Source organism: Pollicipes pollicipes, unplaced genomic scaffold, assembly GCF_011947565.3.
Source record: "Pollicipes pollicipes isolate AB1234 unplaced genomic scaffold, Ppol_2.1 Scaffold_7261;HRSCAF=8764_pilon_pilon_pilon, whole genome shotgun sequence".
NCBI classification, from domain to species: Eukaryota; Metazoa; Arthropoda; class Thecostraca; order Pollicipedomorpha; family Pollicipedidae; genus Pollicipes; species Pollicipes pollicipes.
Window position 1 is genome coordinate 14205280 of NW_023597054.1, and position 25107 is coordinate 14230386.

General features: G+C 51.0%; 2 protein-coding genes across 2 annotated transcripts; one reads left to right on the top strand and one right to left on the bottom strand.

Annotated features, from left to right (window-relative positions):
• Positions 1–433: 433 nt before the first annotated feature.
• Positions 434–9362, bottom strand: LOC119111075 (neuroguidin-like). The gene is given in 5 exon segments (XM_037234901.1): positions 434–677; positions 679–908; positions 910–981; positions 983–1338; positions 9184–9362. Coding segments are annotated over 5 exon segments (906 nt in total). The 5' UTR covers positions 9188–9362.
• A 101-nt stretch (positions 9363–9463) lies between these two features.
• Positions 9464–25100, top strand: LOC119111076 (uncharacterized). Its single transcript, XM_037234902.1, has 8 exons — positions 9464–9735; positions 13283–13339; positions 13562–13724; positions 14132–14198; positions 14716–14852; positions 15934–20365; positions 24472–24556; positions 24787–25100. Exons 2-8 carry the CDS (start codon positions 13324–13326, stop codon positions 25098–25100), a joined length of 5214 nt encoding a protein of 1737 aa, XP_037090797.1. The 5' UTR covers positions 9464–9735; positions 13283–13323.
• Positions 25101–25107: the final 7 nt, after the last annotated feature.

Genomic DNA, 25107 nt, shown 5'->3' on the forward strand with positions numbered 1-25107 from the left:
GCGCCGCTCCGCACACACGCCGCCCGGCAAGCGGCTGTACGAGGAAGCGTCGGGCGACTCCAGCTCCGAGGTCTCCGACGAGGGCTACCGCTCGCAGGGGCCCTGGAAGCTGGCCACCGGGCTCAAGGAGTCCGAGCACATGGGTACGTAACGACAAGGTGCTCGACTCCGCGCCGACGGCGCTGGGCGCACGCGCGACGGCGGGGCGCGCGAGGCATTTCACTTGCTCAGGGCCGTCCCGCTGAAACTAGATATGGGATTCGATAGCCACGCAGCACGTCGCATTTTTACAAAATAACTGTCACCAATCCGCAGGTGAACACGGAGAAAACGCTCGTCGTCAGTGTATTTGAAAACCAGCCTCGCCTACGCCACTATAGACTGAATCTGGGCTTCTTGTTGCCCTTAGCCTTTCCTGCGCTTGGGTCCGGCGCTAGAAGCGGCGGCCGCGCGGCGTCGCTTGTTGCCGCGGGCCGGGCAAGCGCCCCTCGAGCGCCGAGAGGTCGGCGCGCTGCGTCAGCTCCTCGCCCAGCGACCAGTCAGTGGTGAGCTCGCGCCGCCGTCGCTGGTCCTGCTTCGTCTCCGGTAGGCGCACCATGAAGTCCTCCTCGTACTTGGTGCGCTCGGCCTCCTCGCGCGTGCTGCGGTTGCGGTACGTGTCGCTCAGGTCGTGCACCCTCCTCGGGCGTGTCCAGATACTGGCGGCCCAGCTCCTGCATCACCGAACTGCTGAGCGCGCGGCGGCGCGCTGCCGCCAGGCGGCGCTCGCGACGCGACTCGGCCGTCTCGTCGCCGTCGTACGGCACGGCGGCGATGCGCGGCGGCACGTAGAGGGCAGCACCGTCGGACTTCTGGCGGCCGGCACCTGCCGCCGGCTCGTCGCTGTCGCTGCCGCTGCCCGCCTCGTCGTCCAGGCCGGCTGGCTAGGTTGCCCGGCTGCGGCTTGAAGCGCAGCGGGTCGCCCTCGCCCAGCTGGCCGGTGGGTGGCGATGCGCACCAGCTTGTCCACCTGGTAGCGCAGCTTCTGGTCGATGGGTCGGATGCGCTCCAGCACGGTGCGCAACTCCACCAGCCGGTCGACGCTGGCGTCGCCGGCGATCGAGCGGCCGCGCAGCTTCAGTGACATAACCTGCGTCAGGTCGGCCAGGTAGCTCAGCAGCAGGTAGTTCTTCATCTCGAGGAAGCTGAGGCCATGCGCCGTGTCCAGCTGCCCGTCCTTCACCTTGGCGGTCAGGGCGGCCACCAGCGAGCTGGTCTTACCGATGCCGTCGGAGAGGTCGTCTAGCAGCGTCTTGGCGCGGGCCATGTCGGCGCTCGATACATCCTCGACCGCCATGTCTGCAACGAACGCTTCGTTAGCAGTCAGCCATGAGGCATGTCCGCAACGAACGCGAGTCAGCCATGTGCCATGTCTGCAACGAACGCTTCGTTAGCAGTCAGCCACGAGGCATGTCCGCAACGAACGCTTCGTTAGCAGTCAGCCATGAGGCATGTCCGCAACGCACGCGAGTCAGCCATGTGGCATGTCTATTACGAACGCTTCGTTAGCAGTCAGCCATGAGGCATGTCTGCAACGAACGCTTCATTAGAAGTCAGCCATGAGGCTTGCCTGCAACGACGCTTCTTTGGCAGTTAGCCATGAGGCATGTCTGCAACAAACGCTTCGTTAGCAGTCAGCCACGAGGCATGTTTTACACGGATGCCAACGTGCTCTCAGGAATACTGGCGAGGGCATTCGACATGCGCGGGGTGTTACAAGCTTCTAAAAAGCGTCCTCAAAGGGATAAAACGTGTCCGTGGTTTTGGCTAACTCGACGCAAACTAGAGTCATCAACGAGAGGTGTCACCCAGGGCTTCCTCGCGACTACCCCTTTACGAACTTCATTGTTTGAGGCAATGGCTGCGCTTGACTCGTGAAGGCGTTTCGAGGGTCCCGGAACGCCAAATATTTCGTGAACCACAGGTAGTGAGCTTGAATGGATCCTGTTAATATATACAATTAGTATGTGACATAACAGCAATAACTGATCTATGCCACACCCATGCCCGACCATCTGTGGGCGCCCCGTAATCGTCCGCTGCCTTTCAGACCGTCCCGAGTCGAGCCTGACGCACTCGTCCACCGAATCCGGCGAGACGAACCCGGAGCAGCCGGCGTCGCCGACGGGCCGGGCAGCGCCGGGCGCGGCCCGCCTGGCCGGGCGCCGAGCCACCCAAGCCGCCGCGCCGCTCCTTCATCGACACCGGGCGCTGCGCGGCCTCAAGATCCTGCGCCAGCCCAAGAACGAGCGCACCGTGCGCACCGTGCACGCCGCCGCCGCCGGCGCCGTGCGCGGCCGGCCGGCGGATGTCGGCCGACAGTGGCCGGCGCGGTCTGCAGCGCAGCATGTCGGGCGGCAGCGAGGCCGTCCTGCGCGGCTCGTTCCGCACCAACCGCGCCAGCGAGGCGCGCCCTCGCCCGCTGCGGGAAGAAACACGTGGAGCGGCGGCGGCCGGCAGCCGCGCGGAGCGCGCCGCGCTGGGCGCGGACACATTCCGCACGCCGTCGGCCGGCGCCGCGGCGCGCAGCCGCGCCACGTCCGCTTCGCCCGGGCCGCGCCGCCGGCCACCACCGCAGCCGGCCAGCCCCACGCCACCGCGCCGCAAGTACAGCGGCATCCTGGCGCAGCTCATCGACGATCCCAGACATCGACAGCGACGAACGGCTGCTGCGCAAGATGGAGGCGCTGCTGCGGCAGCACAAGGCGTCGCCAGCGGCCGTGACGCCGCCGCCGCCGCCGCCAGCCGGCGTCACACCGCGGAGAGAGGTCGGCAGGTCCCGTATCCCGGCGCCCACCTTCTTCCAGACGCGCTCGCCGACAGAGACGTGCCTGTGAGCGGCTCCATTCCCCCGATGTGATACAGTGTGCCTGAACCGCGCGCCGCCGCGCCGACGCCGTCCGCCATCGCCGGCGCTCGAAGCGGACGGCGGCCGACGAGCGGACCAGGACGGAGGCGGACCACGCGCCAGGCGGCGCGGATGTGCTGCGTGCAATAGAGTATGCTTTTCAGACACTTGGCAAGCGTCCGGTCGCCGGTGACGAGAAATGTTAAACCTTTAACGACTTGTTTTTGGTCCTCTGAATGCGATGTGTTGTTATGGTGCTTGTGTTTTGTACGTATTGTTGCCTTCGCCTTCAGACAACCTGGACACCTCACTCCATAATTTGCGTTTTGAATGACATTCATACCGGTTTAAGTAATTATCGGGGCCAACATTCATTTCGTGGCAGGCGGCGATTCAATTCTGATGCAGAAACGCAACCAAGCCGGTGTTATACCTGCACACTCATTTCGCAACAGAACCGCCATAAGAATGCTTGCACAATTGAGTACGAAAATCGTACGCTTGCAAAACTGCGTACGAAAACAGTGTACTAATCGTATAGGACATGCACTAACGCTTCACACAGGCGGAAGGCCAACCGACAGCGGGAAGCTGTGGTCGGGTTTAAAAGGCGCGGAGTTTCCCGCCTGGCGGGCATGGCCGGCGACGAGCCATCTGTATCAAACCGTTGTCGGCCTTGTGTAGCGTATGTCAAAACCTTCGAGATGCGGGTATGTGTGGTGAAGCGGTGCAGGCCCTGTCCTGCACGCACCGGTACAGGTGCTAGCGGCACCCCGGCCTGCGGTGCCGAGGCCAACCGGACGCTGCTGATCTGTGATTTGACGTGACGGCAGCTGCCCGGACGGCGCGCCCCGGGCGCGAGACGAACTGTAACGACGCGCCGCGCCGCGGTACCACCCGCAAAGTGTGAGCGGAGCCCTGTAAAGCCGACAATAATAAGCATTAGGACGGGATATGTCAAGCAGCGGTGGACACCGTCTGCTTGTGGCCATTGAATTGCATGTGAATATACCGGTAGAGCGCACAAACGTTTAAAACCGTTTGCCCGCAAACGCATGACGTAAGGGAACGTATGAAGTTCTGCGCAAGGCCGTTTAACAATTGCCTTTCGTAAATAAACCATGAAACAGCTTGACAATATTCGCGGCAGCGGTCCATGCACCCAATGAAAGCTGGCCGTGGCGAACACCAGGGGAAGAGAGCAATTGTACAGCTCATCTAACATTCCGCGCAACACGCAGGCGCCCGATCTGACCGAGGGGCTGGCAGTCTTCAGGCCCGGCTGTCATCAACATCCGAGTGTCTCAGCAAACCGCTGTCTGGACGGCAGAGGTAGGCAGCCAGGGTACGCCTTAAATGAATTGGACGTGCCAGGAAAGGCGAATATTGGGACCAGCGCCTCTCTCTTATTAAAAAAAAGAAAGCCACGCACATCGTCGTGGATCCCGTTATGCAGAGCCAGCGACTGCATAGGCAATCATAGCGATGTGAAACGTGAGGGCGAGGGCCATGTGAAACAGGGGCCGTGGCGCAACCGGGTTCGGACTCTAATCCCCACATGGAGGGCAAAGGCGCCAGCCACTCGGCGCTTACGCCCCCAGAGACCGCAATGCTCGACATCACATTGGTCAACACAACACACTCACATCATCACATCACATTGGTCAACGATATAAAGTAAGGAGCGAGACGTCTATAAGTTGAGGACTATTTTAAAAGAAAAGGCATAAATCCCTGATAAATGACGCGACCAGCATCGTATAATGTTTCGGAGTGCTAGCCAAAGTTAAAATTAAGCAACGGCCTAAATATTGTGTTACCCGTATCGCAGCAATCGGGATGAGGGACTGCAGGACCACCATTTTTTTCAGTTATGCATGACGTTATAGTTTTATAGAGCAACAATGCATGCTTACGCGATTTTGGTGTCAGGCTTGTTTTCACCAACTCATGAACGGAACGGCCTTAGAGATCCTTGGTGCAACGTGACCCGCGCAATCCACGTGCAAGATAAGCAGGCTTATGGCAGACAGAAAGGGGCAGAAAGACACTTATGAATAAAACAAAGCATGGTTTTCCAATATTCGAAAACGCAATGAATTAACGATAAAATACTGCAATCAGTAGAGGTACGTACACGTGCGTGCGGATAATACACATGCTGATAGGACAGCAATAATGATATCGGGAGTTATAACATGCTAACTCACAAAGGGACACTGCGGACACTGGACGGAACATTGAAAAGCACCTTGTCGACTATGAGCCCCTGACTGACATAGGGGGCCCCTCTGTGTTGTGAGACTCCGATCAATACCAATCAGGGGCCCCCGCCTTGTCCCTGCTTAAGAAACGGGACCCAGGGTCGGGACCGTCACAGCGCCGACTTTCAGGCGCTGGTGGTCTCTGGCCGAACAGAGGCCTGCATTGCCCAGGCGGTCCACAATCGGTGCAAAAGGCCCTCTGACGGACATTTGAGGTCACCGCACTTGGCATCGGGATTCTTCATGGGATCTGCAGCCGGCACTTCGGACCCTTTAGCATTCCAGTCGGGCCATTGGTCCTCGGTCCCGAGAGGCCCGTCTGACCTCATTTGGGGCCCCTCAAACACAGAGAAAGGCTGAGCCAAATGGCATCGTAATCAAATCCGAATTTGATCGTTGTGTCGTGAATATGACCACATCTCCTGAAGACGTTAGCATCGATCCACCGATCCCCCCTAGAACCAAACATCCGAGACATGAGCAACTCACAAAGAATCCAAACCAAACCAAACAAAACAAACAATAGCAAGCACACAGACAGCAGTTGCATTTCATTTTGCATGCCTCCAGGCTTGTGCTTAACTCTAGCAAAATCAAATCCGATTCCGGAATCAATACCGCTTTAGCCCGTCAGATTCATGTTTCGCGTACCCAATTATTCAGCTGAATCAAATTGATGTTGATATACATAACTAGCAACTAAAGATAGACCCCCAGTCCCTGCCAGCCATTTGCTTTATGGCTACAGCCACGTTGATGGAAATGTCGTGATACCACCTCTGCCAGACATTACTTAGCAGCTGCGGAGCAGGTCACTGCCTACACCACCAAGTGTGAAAATTGGTACTTAATGAGCCTGTTAGTCACATTGATGTAGATATACAATGTACACAAGCAGGACCAAACAACATCAGGCATAAATGGCACAATGAGCCACAGCAACCCTTGTAAGTAGCACCATTCCCACCCAGTAAAGCAGATATAGTTTTGATACATACATATATTGAGGAACTGAGCTGCCATTGTTTGACTCACAGCCGATCAAATTTTGACACGGCCCTTATTTGGTTTGCTTGCCTAAAATAACCAGAAGTCACTTCCATTTTTCCTGTATTTCAAAGGGCCTTTTCTGTCCTTTGAAGATGTTGTCTGCACCATGTTTAAATAAAAGAAAAAATGAATGAGCTTATTTTGATTGATTCATAACCCAGTTTGCTTCAATGATTTGTTTCCATGTTGCTGTGACAATGATGCTGCAAAACAATACTGATGCAGTTTAATCTTAACCAATGGTGATGTCTTCCATGTACTGCTCTAGTTCCCCTTATCAAACCCCTCAATGTAAAATCCAACAACTTATTTGATAAGTTGGTGCACAGGCATGGACCAATTACATGTCCAAAGATGACCTCACCTATGCAAAGCACAGCTTCTTATAATGAATCCTTCCAAAATCATATGCTGCATACTTAGTAATGGTCCCAAATATCTGAAGTGTTTTAGCCCTGCCTCTATGTTCTGATGTGATGTTGTTAACTCACCATTAAAAATAATATCTAGACACTTTACCACAGCTTGAATGATCACATCTCAATTGATATGCGCTTGCACAAATGATCTTTCACAAATGCTGGTTGAATTTCATTTGTCATGCTGCAGACAACTCACTGAATTTGCTTACATCAGTTAGCAGCAGGTCATAGTTACTATTGCCTTTGTACACCCCGAATGCTTCCAAATCATCTGCCAGCTTTAAAACATGCTGCCATCAGGACCATCAAAACCATGGAAAGTGCTGGGGATAGGGGGAGGGGGAGAGCCGTTCAGGAACATCAGATCTACAGAGAGAGAGCTGGGGTATTCCCATAGTTTTCTGAACTTTAATGTGGGCACAATAGGCATTAACTAAAAAGAAACCACCAAAAATGGCTATCTACCCCACAGAAATTTCTGCTGCCTACAGTTGCAGCCCTCAAAGTCATTGCTCTGTCCATTTTATGAAACAGTCAGAAATACCATGATGATTCTGTTAAGTTTCAAGTATGTTGTAAGGTAAATGATGCAGTCTGGCTAAAACCAGGACATTTTGCATCAACTTAGTTTTCATAGCCAAAATGCTTTGTTGCTAACTCTACATGATGGCACATGGTGTAGGATGGTAGCAGGTTACTAGCATACATGGAAGGGTGCATTCTAAGCTACGCCTAAGACAACTGAAAATGCAGCATCAGTTTGCATAATAAACTGTCAACATATTTTCACTCAAATTTGGGGCATGACCTACTACCCATTCATTTGAATGAGATCAGGTGGTGCTCATTTGCTGTCAAGGTTATTTGCATGATGTTTAACTTAATTTAAACTGTCTGCTGGATGGCAAATCCAGAATTGTGCACTTGGTATTATGTGGTAGCATGTTATCAATGATTGCATGGGGACAAGTTCCAGATCATGATCTGCGCACAAGTTTAGATGTGTATATATGTATGTACCCATCATGGCAACTATGCCACACATCTTGCTCATGCTGCTGTAACAGTACATACAACTGATGGCATACAGTGATCATCAAAAAACGGATAGCACCAAAAATAGCTTCAGCCATGTAAAATGACATCACTCTTTGTGACAATCAGAATTCCACTTTTGCTTTAGAGGCATGCGATTCAAAAACTGATTCAACCACAACCTCTGGAGTGTTTACATGGTTCACCTGATGTTGCAGAAGGTTGCAGTGATGCTTTGATGGTATTGCAGTCAGGCTGTGTATCTGGAAGACCAGAGATTTTTGGTTTGATTCCCCTGGTGCCCACCCTTCCTGCTCAAGTGAGATGCCCGTAATACCATAGAGCTTCTGCTACTGGATGCATTGCAACACCTAAGTTATACATGGAAGATGACCTACTAGCACATGACAGCAGTACACATAACATGACAATGCAGAGGTACCTGCCCTGGATTCCATTTGACCCAAGATAGGCACAGAACATATGTCAATCCCAATAGCCCAGTTGGTTAAAGCTCCTGCCTTTCACTTAACCAACTATAACAGTTCAGTTTAGTGGTAGCTTACTTCAGATGCTTGCCTTCTGCCCTTGTCTGGGATGACCACAGCTAAGGCCAATGCCTGTGACAGCAGCAATGCTACATATCAGGTAACATCAGAGAACAGGGTAACCATGCTGACTGTGCAGAGAGGGAAAGACATGCTGAAAATACATGGGGCTAAGAATAGGAATGTAACACACAAACCTAGGGGTATCATCAAGCAGCCCATAAACATCTGTAAGGACATATTTGTAGCAATGCATACCAGTTTGGGATATAACTTTTCACAAGGATTATTGGCTTTTAAAGAGGGTCTGAAAGGGAAAAGTCTTAGAGGTTCATGGCATTAGAAATATTACAGATATCTAACATGTTTTTGCTGGAATATAAAAGGCCTAATGGAGACCACCTTAAGCTCTTCACAATTGTGACATTAACATTAATGTTATATCATAAAAACCTAACCTTCCACAGAAAGAATAAAAAAAAGAAATTAGCCTGAACCAGCTAGCATACACTAAGCTTCTTTTTCAAGCCCACCATAGTAGCTCATTCATGTTATCATCATTTTTGAAGCACATCATAATAATTGCTGGCACAACTGTGCAAGCTTGTATAGCATGCTGGCCTTTACTCAATAATTACACAAGACAGCTCACAAACATCAGCAGCCTTACCTTGGTCTACCCAGGTTTGAGTTGCTGTATAGTTGGAACTACATAAGCAACTTTCTTACAAAGCAGTACCAATGTTCCAAGCTACAAACCCCTGAGGAGAACATAGTCTTTGCATTGTGCTCTGCTTACATGGGTTACAAAATTGGTTACAAAATGGGTTGTGGGTTACATGGGTTACAAAAACATTGATGACAGTTGAGGTAGCCACCCATTAACCAGCTGGGGACCTATACGGCTGGGCAGGCACTTGCATCCCTACATCACATACAGCAGAGCAGTCACAATCCGTTCCTCCCTCAGACCTTACCCATCGTGCGGGAATCCGCAAAATGAATTGCTGTTAGTTTCCTTCACAGCAGGAAACTTCTAACGTGCACAGCCCCACCAACGCTCCACTGGTATCATACGAGCACTCTCACCATTCCACACTCGTGTTCCCCCCCCTTGCCACTGGGCGCCGCCATTACTTTGAGCTTATTGCGCATGCGCCCGTTGGTGGAGCACAGCGAATGGCGTTCACGCCGCAGGCACGGATGCAGGGGAGTGTTGGAGTGAGCGGGCGGGTGGGTATGTGTGGCAAACGATCGGGGAAAGAATTTCCGAAGACAGAGAGTGGCGTATGGTGCAACATTAAGAGGAGGTGAAGAAAGCTGAACTGGAAGTTTCGTCAGAAACTGAAGAAACAGATTTGTTGTGCTTTGGAAACTAGCTTTCCGCTGAAGAGATGTACGATCGCCTCCGCTGCGCATTTGTGGTAGCTGGTCCAGAATGGTGACTGACGAGAAATGGTGTCCTGTCGTCCAGGAGAACGACGAAGGTGATCTGCTTGCATCCAGACATCGCTGAAGGTGTTCTCCAGGTACGGGCTAAGAAATCGAACTGAAATATGGCTTGATATTAGAGGAGAAGACGTCATCCTGATGTACCCGCACAACGGCCTGCTGGGCGTCGGGCGGCCATTGTTTCGGTTGGCGCCGTGAAGGGCAGCACTGGTGCAGTCTCCGCAGCCATATTGGAGAAATCTGCTTTTGCCTAACTGATGACATATGCTTGTATACGTTGCATTGTGTATTTTCATGGGTAAATGCATGCCATCCGTTAGGTCATGCGGTGATCCGTTATGGCATACATGCTGCGATCGATCGTCGAATGCCATGCGTGCGTCATCGTGAGGCATCATCGTATGCCTCTGGGAAACTGGAGGCATGGAGTTGGATTCCCCGCGGTGTCCACCTGTCCTGCGAAGATGAGAGGCTGGCGACGCCGTATAATGTCAGCAGCTGGGTGTGTCCTAAAGCCCAGTGACCACGACGGTCGTCGAGTGCGGGCGGGGAAGTGGGTAGCACTGACTGGTATGAAAAATCGTAGAGGAGGGTTTGGAGTCGGGATGTCGGCAAGTTTTGAGGGCATTATCCTACGCGACGGACCTTGTCAGGTAGTTTTAATGAATGGAGTGTCTGGACATATGAATCAAATCTGGACAAACCTGAACATAGCCATGAACAGAACAGCTCAGATGGACTGGGGGACGGAATGTCCCAAGGGGCTTATCCACAATGTAGCATCGCTGATGAATCCAGACGAGGCGCAAAATTTTTACCGAACCTTATTCGGTGGAAGGGGGTGGGGTTAAACTTTGTTTTGGACGTCAAATGGTCACTCATGATTTGCCACGCTGTTACGATCCCTGGAGGTGCCAGGACTCTGCACCGCTGATATGGATAGATGAGCGTTGTACTTTCCACGCCGTTAGACAGAATGGATGCTCGGATAGAAAGCCGGGTCGGGGCCTCCCCCTAATCGTACTATAACAGTATAGATGCTGAACAGAAACCCCACATCTTTTTTAAGGAATAAAGTCTGCAAAAGTCGTTTCCGTGGCGTATATCAAGTGGTGTCCTCACATCTGACGGAGTATGGGATTCTTTCACGTGGTTCATGGTTAGTGCGAATAACGCTAGAAATTTCGTGTACCCAGGTGGTTGACCCCTGAGCCCAGCAAGGGTGGGTCGTCTTCGAAGAGAATCATGTCGGCTAGAGAGAACATTGAAGCTGCTGCGGAGTTCCTGGTCTAATTGACGAGTTCAGGCGTCGAAGGGGCGCATTGGCGCCAAGGTTTTACTCCAAGGAATAACGCAGTACCGAGCAAAGCCTCAGCCGGACAACCACGGTTTTTTTAATGAAGGGCAATAAGACACCTCATGCCTACCAAGAAACAAAACCAAAAAATAGTGGATTACTAAGGGGGCGATAAAGACTTAAGCTATAGCATAGAATGAGGTGTATGTGATTGTGCGTAACTTGTCCACAACACAGCACAGCCCACTGGTTTCAAGAGGGCATGTATATAGGACTGGTTGTGGGATATCGGGCACCCATCTCCACGAATTGTCTTTTCCACCCAGTACGGTTCACCACTGTCACGCCGCCCCCAGAATGCCCACCGGGACACATGTCTCCTGAACTGCCTTCCCTAGTCTTACGTAGTCAATTCAGTCAGATGACGTGGATGGGGGTGTAGTTTGCTTCTTAGTTGGGCTCCAGCCCCCCCCTGCTTTGGGAAGAAAGTGGGCCAAATCCGGAAGAAGTCCGTGTGTGGCCTGTTACGGAGAGATTGATTTTGAGTCATTTTTCATTGCACAGCCCCCTCTACCTTTTTTTACGAAATGACGCCCCCTGGGCGTGGACTGCACCGAAATGGTTCGTCCTTTTAAGATATGTTGTTCGCATGACATATGCGCTGATCTTCTGTTGTTTGCTAAGCTAAAGAACAACATTTTGGGCTGTGATACACGTGATTGCTGCGGTTTAAATGAACAGGAGTTTGTCACTTAGTCGTGGTCATGGAGGCTTTATGACGCACTCAGCAGCTGAGGCCTCATCGCGTCGCCTGCCTCTCACAGTGGCACGAAAGTCGGTTCCGCGTGGAATCGTCCGCACCTCTTGTTTTCAACATACGCGACCTAACCGCGAAGCTACCGGCACCCCAGTTGAGCACACAGTTGGTCAATGACTAGGTGCATTTCTGGCAGGCTTATTTCCACTTGATGTGATGATAAAATACATTGATAATGTATTCCACTCTACTTAACTTCTTCTAGTGCTCCGGGAAGAGTAGTGATAATTCTACTGAGCGGGGGTAGCAGGCTCCATCCAAGTCGCCGTTTAACGATGACTATATATTTGGCTTTTGACACCCTATACTAAAGCCGAAAGCCGAAAAATAGCTGGACTATTAGGCGAAATAACAACGCGGTGACAATAACCTTGGATCTTACGTATTAAATGTGTTGGGAAGGGAAATATAACAAACCATTGAAGTGTCCTTATGAGCATTGCGTCGTGTTCCATACATGCTCAATAACAAACACTCGATTTTCGTTAAGGAGTTTGTGGTAATCATGTGCAGTCCAGGACTGCGTGGGGGAGGGGGGGGGGACGGGGACGGAAGGGTTAGATCCAACCCCCTGATCCCCGAAACCTGTCTCGGGAATCCATCGTGGGGTCGGAAATATTTACACGTTCGGAGAGCCTAGTATCCTCCCAAAAGCTGCTCATAGGTCTCTGAGGCCATGGTGTAGTCAACTCGAAGGGGTCAGGTGAAGGTGGGGCCATGCGAGTTTGAAGTTTAAGGTAACCGAATTAAGTGTCGCGGGACATATTTCCAGATTACTTTTTGCTCAGGTGCAGCAAAATTGCTCATGGGCGTGTATCTGGCGAAATGTGATCAGGTGTACGGGCCATTCGAAGCCATGTAGGACTTGGTGACCTTCAGTGGTTATGAACTCTGATGAACAACTTAGGCTTAAATAGGTTTATAGGCTTAAAATATACCGCATAGATGATCGAAACCCGCCGTTGAAATGGTAACCCCCTGATGTACGCATAACCATCGTGTTCATGATATATGGGGGTCTTGGAAACACATATTTTTGGTAAGTGCTTGACAATCAGCTGATGAAACCAAAATGTGGACTGGTCTCTGGGGCGGGGGAGATTATCCTCGCCCTCGACCGGTTCTGTGAAAAAAACCGTGTGAACCCACTCTTTTTTGTCAAAGTAAATGACATTGTGTTCAAAACCGTTAAGTCGTCTTTGTTCTCTGTACTTCTTTGACTGGTTTCATGATGCACTACGCCACTTTAACAGTCAGATGACAACAAGTTCAGTATTACCATGGAGCTGTGTTGTTTTACCATTTTGCACTGTGTGTGTGGGATTGGTAAATTGTCGCGATATGTATATGCCGCATATGCCTCCGAACCTTGCCTTTTTTGCTATGAATGCAGGTTTATTTTAAAATCACGGACTTTTTTCTATACATATGAGGTACCGAGTTTCGCGAGTGGTCGATGTGAAATTGACCTTTCGCGCATGTGTTGTTAACATACTTACTCTACTTGCAGGACGTTGTAATCACGTCCGTCGATTGATCAACAACTTCACGATGAGTAGCTTTCAAGGTAAGTTCGTAGCTCGTTTTTGTGCTTTTCTGACTGGCATCGTAAGGGTGCTTTTACTTGTTATAGCACGGTACCATCTTAGTGATGGACGCCACCGTTGATACCTGGGGCTAGCCAATCTGCTGTATCGCCTGGTCTGATCTGCATCAACAGGCATTTAATTTCGTGAATTTTTGCTCTAGTGAACGGTTTTTAATCGATAGCTGCTGATCAATCTTTAAGGTTCCAGTCAACCGTACGAGCAGAAGCTTGAGAAACTTCAGCGCTATCTACCCTTCCTGCGGAAGATGATAACGAAGTTGGAACGTACGCACGACCCAGCGAGGGCTGCGCAGTTGCAGAAGATGAAGCATTTGCTCGGAATTTTGACCGACAGCTCCCGGAAGTAAGTAGTAACCTATGCAGTGTGGCACCGGAACGCCGCGCTTCAAATGGTATGCACATATATGATGGGATGTGCTCTGACGACATCATTAATATTTGACGTCAGTGTGCCTTTCTTACTATCCATGCACGCTCACAAATTGGTGCTAGATGGCCAAACGATGGGCGCTAGCGCAAGCAATAAATTCAAGCGGCCTTCATGAGATAGTGTGTGCTTATGGCACCGTTCTAAAGGCATTCTGTTCCTCGGTTACAGTTGCAGAGCACCGCTCTTTATAATATCTGATTGCTATGCTACCTTGTGTTGCGTGCACCATTTCTTGGTGGTTTGTACTCTCGTTGTTCTGCCAATGAATGAGGATGTTAACTGTCTGAACCTAACAACCTGCGACATCCATGTGTTTTCAGGCTGAAGTACGAACTGTTGGTGAAGTGCGAGGAAGTATTACAAAAGCTGCATGACAAGATAGAAGGGGTAAGATGCATATCACACTTTGCGGATGCACTTTTACGTGTACCGTAGACTGCGGGGGGGGGGGGGGGGGGGGGCAGGTAGTGACAAAACTACAGCTGCTAGGGGTGTGCCACTCAGTTTATCGTGAGGGACTTTGTCCACCAAGACCGTTTCAAACGCTGTGTATACTAATTGGTTGCCATTTGTGGGTTTTCCGTTGGTTTCTTCTTTCGCTGCTGAAACGCGTCTTTGCTCATGTATAAAGGTCTTAGTCTGGGTATTCCTCAGCGATAGTTTTATTATACATACCCTTATGGCTGAGAAAGGCGAAGTGGCGATATATCTGTTCTTAGGAACCTGTTTTGGTTAAATGGTTGTATCTTATCACAATTTTCCACTCGTTCTAAGACCAATGCAACCGGTAAATCCTCAGGTACACCCATTCGCTCTTGCTTTTGGTGCTCTCCGAGTGCTGTTGGTGCGGAGGAAACTTTGGGTTGCCTTAAATTGCTGCTTGATTTCTGATGTTTTCGTGTAGGAATCAGACGACGACGTCATGGAAGTACCTCGGCCACCAGAACCACCAAGACACCTGTTGTATCCGGAATCCGAATGGGAACGTCCATCTCCACCGCGGGACACGCAAAACTCAACACCGAGCTCATCCGGCATGAGGTTTGCGTGAAGTCGTTTTTGTTGATTGCTAGCGTATTGATGGTGTGTTGTGGAAGCCGTGCCACATGAAAGACTGCGAGACGTACCGGTGAAGTGATTAGCCATGCCGGAAATTTGTTGTTGGGTTAGGGTTGTAGATAGCAGCGGCTTCATTTTTCTTTGGTGTCTTCAGTTTGACTTGGAGTTAATTTACATCCTACACACATCACTGGATGACTTAAGAACGTTGTAATCCGGACACGTCATTTCTGGCTGTCCGGGCTTAGCTAACCTCTTGGGGGCATCCGTCCTCCCCAGTTGTCTGAGTTTGACCATACTCGTTTGGGGCTGGGCTGACCTTTCTGCTCGTGAAGCGCAAATGCATCTTGATGGGTGTTGTATTACGGAGGAGAAAAGCGCTGTGGACTCCTTAAAGTTCTATTCGGACGAAGGTTGCCTCATTGTGGGTTAAAATGTATCAGCGTTGCATGCTGAATTCGGTGTAGCGAAGGCTTTTTTCATGCGTAATGCGGATGCGTCTGACCACGGGGATGCTTGGTGTAGCGAGCGCCATTTTTATGTTCTTTGTAGCGTGGAAATAATTTCACATCTCAGGGGTCTTCAGCCCATCTCCGGTATGGTGGATAGATTTGAAACGGTCGACTGGGAGACGTGGGTCAGGCGTTAGCGAGTTTTTATGTCTCCCAACGTTAGCGAGTTTTTATGTCTCCCAACTTTGTTGAATTGGGGCTCGGCGTATTTGCTTGCCTGTGTCGGTTTTTTATGTTTTTTATCACCGGGAATGGTGGCCTAGAATTGCTGGGAAGAGGGTAGCATGATCAGTAGCATCATGGTCCCGCATTTCCTCGTCTGAGATTAAGTGTAGGGTGGAATTTGCAACATTGTTCATCAAATATTAATGCCAGGTTTATGCTTATTACATGTTTATGCTATGCGTATGGGACGTTGTCCCATTACATTATGAAATGTATCCTGTAGTTTTTTAAAGTGGTGAATGCATTAATTATCGATTTAGTATGATTCAATGGTGTTTTCAGTTCCACTGCAAAGTCTGTTCACTAATTGCTGTTTTTTTCGGCAGGCCGGTAGACGACATTCCGACACATAGTCCGCCGCTTAGCTCCTTTGTGGAGCGGATTAGTATGTCATCGCCGACGAACTTCAATGACATGGATCAGCCACGAAGCCCAAGTCCGGAAGTTGTTGCACAGATACCCGGGGCGTTCGCGGGTGGTGATCGCGAGGACAAGAAGTTCGAAAGGGGTCGGGAAATTCTCAGAAAACTAATGGTTGGCATGTCTAAAACCTTAGACGAAACTGGGGTTGAAAGTCCTTCGGAGATGGATTCACAGTCAAAAGGACCGAAGATCATTCCCTTAGAACGCACCAGCAGTGAAACTCCTGACACTGAACCTCCTGCTGATGATGAGGAAGATTGCGTGGCGGGATCCAATTCGAGCAACCGGCCTGCAGTCTCACACAGTGCTGTGGTGTCGGATGCGTCCGACCACGGGGATGCTTACAACCCCGAAGACGAGTGGGGTGAGCTGAGGAAGAAACCAGCCTTTATGCCTTCGTTCATGGTAAAACCCCCTCTGTCCAAAGAAGACTTAGAGGAGTTGAACAGGGATCTCGGCACAGGAACATCTTCGGAAAAGGTCAGGTCGCAAGAAGCGGAACGCCAAGCGCCTGAAAGTCACAGGACATTTAGTGAGCGGCGTTGGGAAGCAGGAGGCAAGGCGGACGGAGATCGACGTGAAAAAACAGGTGGAAGTAGAAGTGAAGAGCGCGGGCATTCTACAACCAAAAACAGGGTTGTTAAAAAAGGTGAAACCCTGGCCGAGGCTCAACGTCGTCAGTTTGAAGACTGGAAAAGGGCTGAAATCGAGAAATGTCGAGAACGAAGAAAGAAACAGAAAGCCGAAATGAAGCATTCTAGCCATAGTAGAACTCATCACGACCCCGCCAAATCATCTAGCCATGCCCATAAAAGGCATCAGTCTGGGGATCATGCATCGTCTCACAGACTTGAAGTCAGTTCGAAATCCAAGTCCCCTTCCAAGTCAGGTGCAGGTGTGAAAAATGTCAGTGGTAAGGATATGGACAGGTCGAAAACGTCTTCAGTGATAGATGCCGCTGGAGAAGGTACGTCGAAGGCCGGTCTGTCGAAGGATCCGAGAATGAAATCTACCATGTCGAAAGAGTCAGCAAAGAAGATAGATCCAACATTGGAGAAAGTCAGTGAGCAGCTGAAGAAGTACTCCGTGCAAGATCTTATGAAGACTGTTCAGCAGACCATGAGCCCTGTGGCTAAGAAGGATGTGCCCGTGAATGATCTTGATGCGACTTACAGATGTTTGCTCATCCGTAACCTTCCACCTAAGACCCTGCGGCAGGACATTTTTCGTTTCTTTCAGGGCTTCGGCATGGTTGAATTGGTCTTAGAAGTAGATTTTTCATTCGCGTGTACAGGAATAGCATATGCGCAGTTAGTAGATCACGCGGAAGCGAAGCGCGCCAAACAAGAGCTTGCTGAAAAAACAGTGCATGGTAAAGGTGTCAAGATTGCTCCATGTGCGGATGCCATCTTCAAAGAAGCAAAGCGGACATACGAGCAGGATATGAACGCCCGTGAAGACCAATACGCGAAGCGTCAAAACATTCAGTCTCAGCCTGCGCCTGTCAGTCCCACAATCCAGTACCCGCGACAGCCTCAACCCCCCATGGGTTATCAGCAGCAGCAGTACCCGAGTCATGTGCACGGTGTCCGAAGCCTGCGTCCACCTCACGTGGCCGGGATGGGATTCGGTCCAAGGCCGCCAGCCCCGGGTCTGCTTGGGTATAGCCCACAACACGCGTCTCAGCTTGGACTTCTGCACCATCACCCCAGGTTTCCACAGCATGGCGGGGGCCCAAGGAATCAAGCCCCGGCAAGACCACCGCCCGGGAAGCATAATTTTTACAACCCATACGACGCCCAGCCAGGCCAGGCAGCGAAACACCTGCCGAGCAAAGATGATCCTAGACGTGCTGCCAAGATGACGCTTGAAGAACAGAAAAAGCAAAAACTAGAAAAGGAGTTGGAAATCTTGAGGAGACATAAAGAGGAAAGAGATAAACGCAAACAATTGGAAAAACCGGCTCGAAACAACATGCCTCTCATTCTTCAGAAACCGGTGTCCAAACCCGCCACAGTGCCCCAATCGTCCCACAAAGCGGCTTCTCTGGGAAGCTTCAAGATTCCCAAGCTTAAGCGCCCAGATTCTGTTGAAGAATCAGTAGCAGCGAAGGAGGACCCTGAGCCCCTGGACAAGACTGAGTCAGGGATGGATGAGAAGCAGCCAATGACGTGCCACCAGGAAGATACTGTATCTTCTACGGTAGACACGGATGACTTACTTGGCAAGAAAAAAAGGAAGCGGACTCGCCTGGTTGTGATGTCCGACAGCGATTCTGAGTCGGAGGCGGGGAAATCGACGGTTTCAAAAGCTAGCGGTGTTCATGTTCAGACTGAGCAGGAACGGCCCGAAAGAAGCGACGGTGATGTCGCGGAGGAAACTGAACAAGTGGAGGCCCCCAAAGAACGGAGGTCATCACGAAGGCTGGGTAAGGCTGCAGAGCGCACCAAGGGGAAAGAAGAGGTGCGCGAAAACATGCCAGCGGTACAAGACCAAAACTTGTCAGAAGAGGAGTCCGAAGAAGAACGGTGTCAAGTTGGGAGGTCAGAAGCTTCGGATAAAGCGGATGACGTTACCAATGTTCTTGCTAAGAAACCAGTGCTGTTGTTGACCAGAGCGAGGACAAACGCGGAAAGAGCTGCCATGGCCAACAAATCAGAAGTGAAAGTGGATGAAACTACTGGGTCGGACACATTGGGTAATAATCTGGCTGAAACTTCCACAACAGATGTGACTGATGTCTTGTCCCCGGATGTTGAGGCACCTGTGGCCAGCACGGATTCTAACGTCAAGAGTAGCATGCCTGTTCCAGAGGAAGTAGTAAAAAAGAACGAAAAGGAACCGCGGATAGAACCAGACGAGTGTGAGTACTGTCCATACAGTGGGAAGAAGGTCATTCGCCATTACGTAGTTTCCCACCCTGGAAAACCCATATCGGTCAGGCTGAACAAAGAGGCATTGGAGACGACTTTGGGGGAAGAACTTGGTCCAAGTGATGATTCCGCGAGAGCTCCACTGAGCCAGGAACTAGAAAATAAGCTCATGAATGACGATCTCAGCTGGATACCACCGTCCCTCATGTTCGATGACAGCGTCGCTTGTCTGTACTGCAAATTTACCGCTCTGAACAAGCGCCACATGCTGCAGCACATCGCTGACCATCTTCAGACGGGGACCTCTGCTCCCGAGCAGTATTCGATCAAATGCAGATTTTGCAAGGTCAAGAGCGTGAGCACTCACGAAATGTTTGATCATATCAGCTCGCACACGGGCGAATATAGATACTCGTGCCGGTACTGTGGGTACCGAGTGTTCCGCATGTATTTCCTCAAGGTTCATATGGCCAACGTGCACAAAGGGTGTCAGATGGACAACATAGCGATTGAAGAAGTTGATATCGGAAACGGATGGGTCTATGGGTATGCCTGCAAACTCTGTGGTTTTGTTCAGCTCCATGAGCGAAATGTCAAGAAGCACATGAATGACTGCCACGCAGGAAGTTTAGCATACGCCAAAGTCAACATGTCAACAAAGGGGCCTCCCATTGACATCAGCAAAAAAGTAAGCGATGCTTTAAAGCGAAGGAAAGCTGAGGATGAGAAGAGGGCGGCTGCCCAGCCGCCCCCGATTCAGGACATGGACGTGTTTGTGGTGGGGGAAGAGTGGTTAAACGAGGAATCGAATTTGAAGCAGTCGCGCAAGGCGGACATGGACGCTCTACTGGCGCGACATGTCGACAGGCTCGCTCTGGCAGCCCGTCAGGATTGCAGCAAATTCATGGCCAAACTGGAGAATCCAGAAGAAACGCCGATGGAATATCTCGAGATCATGCGAAAGCAACGTCTTCTAGAGCGCGCGAAATCCGAGGACCAAGTCTCACAGGAGGTGGAAAAGGAAGAGGAGGAGAAAAAGAACGACATTGAATCGGATGCTGAGGGTTCAGAGTTTCAGGAGGAAGGCGAAGAGAGCCCTATTGAGGTGCCCCCTCTCGCTCTAACGCTGCAAGAGCTGAAGTCGGCCGAACCTAGCGACACGTCCGAGTTTGGCTACCAGGTCACTTTGAAGCTGGCGAGAGCGCTGAGGCTGCAATCCATGGGCTCGAAAAGCGAGCCTGGCGCGGCCGCAGCGAACATCTCGGCCATTGCTGTGAAGCAGGAGCCGCTGGACGTGTTTAGCGCCGAGTCCGACGCGAGGGCCACGGAGGGCCTCAATTCGATGACCGACGATTTGGAATCGCTGATGAACGACTTCGACCAGTTTGAGCAGGAGCAGCAAAGCCGACCGAAGCTGCGGATTCGAAAGCTCAGTGGCGACATGCTGTCTTCGGATGACACGGTACGTATCATGTTGTGTTCGGTCGACGTTTGCTGTAATCGGGCGATTGCCTCATTCAGGTGTCCGCCGAACGATGACGCCCCGAGTGGCACAGTTTCCGTGAAGACATTTTCGTGTGGTAACACTGCCAATGTCATTGATTGCGCGGTATCGCAGCATGCAGAGATTTGTTTCCTGTTTACGTTTTTGGCATCAGTTTTAGTGGTTGAAAGATTGTGCAGTTAACACGGCCTGTTCCGGGTTGATCAATTTTAAAATGGTGTGTTATGAAATGTGGTGCGGGAAGAACCCGTAACTGAGGTGTCTCGTGCATACAAGTTGATAATGAGGCCTATAATTTTCCAGTCAAAAGCAGTCACCCAGAATCTTGATGGGTGCTTAGAGCAGGCACGTTTTGCTCAGATTTTTGTCACTCCTGCGTTGAACACATTAGTACAAATTGTTTACTGTGGGTGGAAAGTGAGCAAAGACTTTGCGTGGTACCTAACGCGGATTGGTTTTTATTGCTCAAGGCTCCCACCGACACACATGCGAGTTATAGTGTAAAGCGGTTCAGGTGTTTTGCTGGAAGAAAAACAGATGTCCCCTTCTCTTTTAACCCTCCCTCCGTGCTTTTAGCACCCCGTGACAGATCCACTCCCTAACCTTAAAATTTGTAGGGGGTGCCCATGCACTTGACCCGCGTTGCTGCACTGGGGTGGCAGGTATGCGCGTCGTACAGTTCTCGCGGTGTCACCCAATCTGACCTGAATGTCCGGGGTGCTCAACCAGGTTGGCATTGTAAAAAGGACGGGGAACGTTCCACCAATTACTGACAAGTGGAGCGGCGGATGTCGGAAAGGGGCAATAGCGTATCTTTGTATGGTGTGCGAGAGGTTTGTGCAAAAACTAAATGATTCGTACGGTTTCAAACATTGTTACAAGCGAAGCGCAGTTTCGCTCGAACGTTCCACCCGGAACATGTCTGTTACCCAGAATAGCCCCGCTAAACGTGACCCAGGACAGCCCCCCCCCCCCCTGCCCCCGTTCTGGCTGCTTTGCCTGACATCATCGCCACGCCATAGAGGAGTCCCCGTCCCGGCATTGCCCCGGACAACCGGGGAATCACCTGCGTTGTGTATCTAGGTATGGATCAGTTCGCTAGCCTGTCAAGTAATGCGTATGCATGAACGTAGCCGGTGAGAGAGTGGGAGGCGTGGCAAGGGCCCATGAACCAAGAGGTTGACACGTAATAGTTGGGCTCTTTTACATGAGTTCGGTCCAAATTCGCAGTTTGGAGAAAATTTCGCATTGCCCTCCTGAAGAAAATTGGCGAGCTGCCTGCGCCCAGCCCTCAGAGTGCGTTGAACTTGAACAGAGAACATTGAACAGTCACACGCTGCCCCTGGGATCAGTGCCGACGCTTTCCACACGTGACCGGTTGCAGCGCGCCCAACGGCGGCCAATGACGCGCCCCGGAGGCAAGACGGTCCGCACGGTGCTCCAAGCACTATGGCTGTGGGTTGCGACTCCCGAACTCGCCCGACGTAGGGGACTCTGGAGTGTGCCGTGGGGTATCTTGCATGTGTGATGGACGCTGCACGTTGCTGTTCACGTTAGAGCGCTGCTGTCGGGTTAATGGGGGTGTTCTACATTTGGAACACTTCAGAAATATACTTTGGTGAAACCTCAGGACCATTTACGTCTTACCATAACACTGGGTGGCGTCACCACTGCGCCATCAAGATGTAGTAAGAATGTAAATTTGTATTGTATTTGAATCCAAATTACGCTGACATGGCTTTGTAACAGCACGACACTCCTCATGATAGCCCAGAGTTTAGCCAGTGTCCGCAAGAAGTATCGCGTCGCGTGTCGCGGCCGCCGTTATGACAACCGCCGTCGTGACGACGGCAGAATCTGCGGAGGGCCGTTGTCAGCTGTTACAGGATAGAGGTGTCACTTGTGAGCTCTTTTCAATCGCACTTTGCCGGCCTGCGGGCTTGGTAGTACCTCTATCGGTGTGAATGACTACAGTATCGCCGTCGTCAGGACGACGGCAGAATCTGCAGAGTGCCGTTGTCGGCGGTTACGGGTTAGAGGTATCACTCTTGAGCTGTTTTCAATCACACTTTGCGTGCCTGCGGGCTTGGTGGGACATCTATGGGTATGAATGACTACAAACATCGTAGGGATAAATCAAAGCCATAGTATAACGTTTCACGAATTCGCGTGGTTATGGCCTCGCGCTTGCATATATTTTTCTCTTACCAGTGTTTCAAGCTTTCGTGGCATTTCGCGCACGAACATGTTAAAAAATAAGTGTTTTGATACAGAACACACGTTTAAAAGGCAACGCACATAAAATTTACTACCATCGTAGTGGTGAGCAAGGAATCCATTGAGCGTTGTCCCGCAGCGGCGCCTACTTGAATTCAAGATTTTGAGCTTCCCAGAAATTTCAAGAAAACTTGTTGCCGATAAAATCTGACTGGTCTCATCTAATAAGAGATGAAAAGTGCCATAAATGGTCGCATATGCATCCTAATTGGTATTCTTGCGGTAGTGCTCGCCTCGTGGGCAAAAGACAGTTATGCAATAGGAGGCCTGTAAGTGCAAGTCATGGACTTAACATGGGCTCGTGAACATCCCATTGGGGTTGGATTTTCAAACAAAGACATGGCCGACGTTCAACGTCCTTTTGGGCTGGGTGTGCCGGCCACGTCAATGACGGCTCCGAGTTTTGACAACCGAAGTATCGTGTGAACAAGAAAGTCGCCGTCACGTGATGCAGCGATGGCGATTCGACCGACCACTCCAAGATGAATGCACTGCTTAATCATTTTTTGGCACGCTGTTGGTTTCAAATGTTACGACAAAGGCATACAAACTTAAGTGATAAATAATTAGGCATAGACGCTAGCCAAAACATTAAACTTTTCCCACAGCGTGTGGCTCGAATTGATAACGGCGTGCGTGTGTAGTGTACGTCTTGCCTTTGGGGGTGGTGGTGGTGGGGGGGGGGGGGGGAAGGAGGGTCGCTCACGCTAGTCAGGGTAAAACGACTAAAACTGACATTGCGTGCGATTCGGTTGGAAATTTGGCAGACTGCACATTTCGGTCACCATGTGACGCATAGCGACGATACTGTCGAGCGCTTTTATGCCGCTGCGCTCTTTGAGACGGGGCGAATGCGAAAGACTTGTGGCCTTTGGCGGCTGCATGGGCGATCATTGTCACACACAACTGAGGCTGGGGTGCTTAATCGGACCGGTCGTCCCAGCGGAATGACTGTGCCATGTCCTTCGATAACCTTTAGTGTGTCCTCCGATTTCGGGGAAGTAGCGTCACTCTTGGGTCCTGCCGTCAAACGTGCCTCTGCTCACTCCGGGTCTATCGACCGTTATCAAGGTGTTATGTTGTATGGTGTTAGCGTCTGTCAAGGGGCCTTGATACATCACCTACTTCAGTACTGGGTACATGACTCGGCGATGGGGCCTCTTGAAAGATAAAGCCTGATCAGCTTTTGGGTCTAAGGAGTGTACCTTTCATACGCAACTCGGTTATTGTGCAAGAGTGATGTATCCCCGGGTCCTTCTTGCACGGACTCTTGACTACGTAAGGCATCCACTGGCGCCCAGAACTTTCCCGGAAAAGGGCAAAATGTTGTCACGTCAGACGAGTCGGTCAGCCTCTGGCTCACAGTAGATGTCATCCGAGATGACGGTCCGTGCTGACTGTGGAAATTTGCCTGGGTTTGCCACCACTGACGGGTGTTTGGGGCTTCACACACCTCGTGTGGTATAAGTGCCCGTTTGAGTAAAGGTTGACATGCTTTTCGGTCCGTTTCATATATATATATATATATATATATATATATATATATATATATATATATATATATATATATATATGTTTGCATACATATCACATTGCAAACAAGTTGTTTTGTACGCCCATTGCCATCATCATAATAATTTATCACGCAACTAGTATTCCTGATAAAACGTTGTGTTTCTCAACCTACATCCTTAACCGCCAACCTTTCATTCAAATTTATCAACTCTGTCGTAGCAGAGGTATCCATCGACCATCGCATCCGTGTAAATGTGCTACATGATTCGCAGGGCGCCGGGACTGGACTGATGATATCGAGTGTGATGAGCCTGACCGGCGGGTCGGAGGCCGACCCGGGACTCTCAGCTGGCGCAGGTAGGACCGGTCGCCCGTAGCATTCGGAAAGTGACCGCGCGCACTCGAACTCTGGGTTTGAGACACGCCGCCGCGCCTAGTGCGGTTCGAGTTTCCAACTCCTTTGACAGTGAGGAGCGGGTCTGCGTTGATGGTTGGGTTTCGAATGATCGGTGTAGCCGTGCGAGGACGCGACGCAAGTAGTGGTGTTGGAGCGCCTCGGCTGAACGGAGTCGCGCTCTGGCCGCCAGGTGGGAGCGCGGGGAAGGCGGCTGAGCTGTTCTCGTTCCCGCCCGGGGGCGAGCGGCGGCCGTGGAAGTACTTCCTCACCCTCAAGGACCAGTCGAAGGTGATGCGGCTCATGTTCCACATGCACCACAAGTCGGCGTACAAGTGCAACGCCGTCCACTGCAGCCTCACCACCAACAACGGCACGCTCTTCAAGCTGCACCTGCGCAACCACGAGAAGTGCGACGTATGCGCCCCGAACGAGGCCGCCTATACGTGCATGAACACGCGGCTGGTGTGCGTCTACTGCGGCTACAAGGGCGACGACCTGGCCTGAGCACGTG

Coding starts and splice junctions, on each gene's coding strand:
- LOC119111076 (XM_037234902.1), top strand. Junction 14,199..14,715: donor TGCATGACAAGATAGAAGGG/GTAAGATGCATA, acceptor GTTTTCGTGTAG/GAATCAGACGACGACGTCAT. Junction 20,366..24,471: donor TGCTGTCTTCGGATGACACG/GTACGTATCATG, acceptor CATGATTCGCAG/GGCGCCGGGACTGGACTGAT.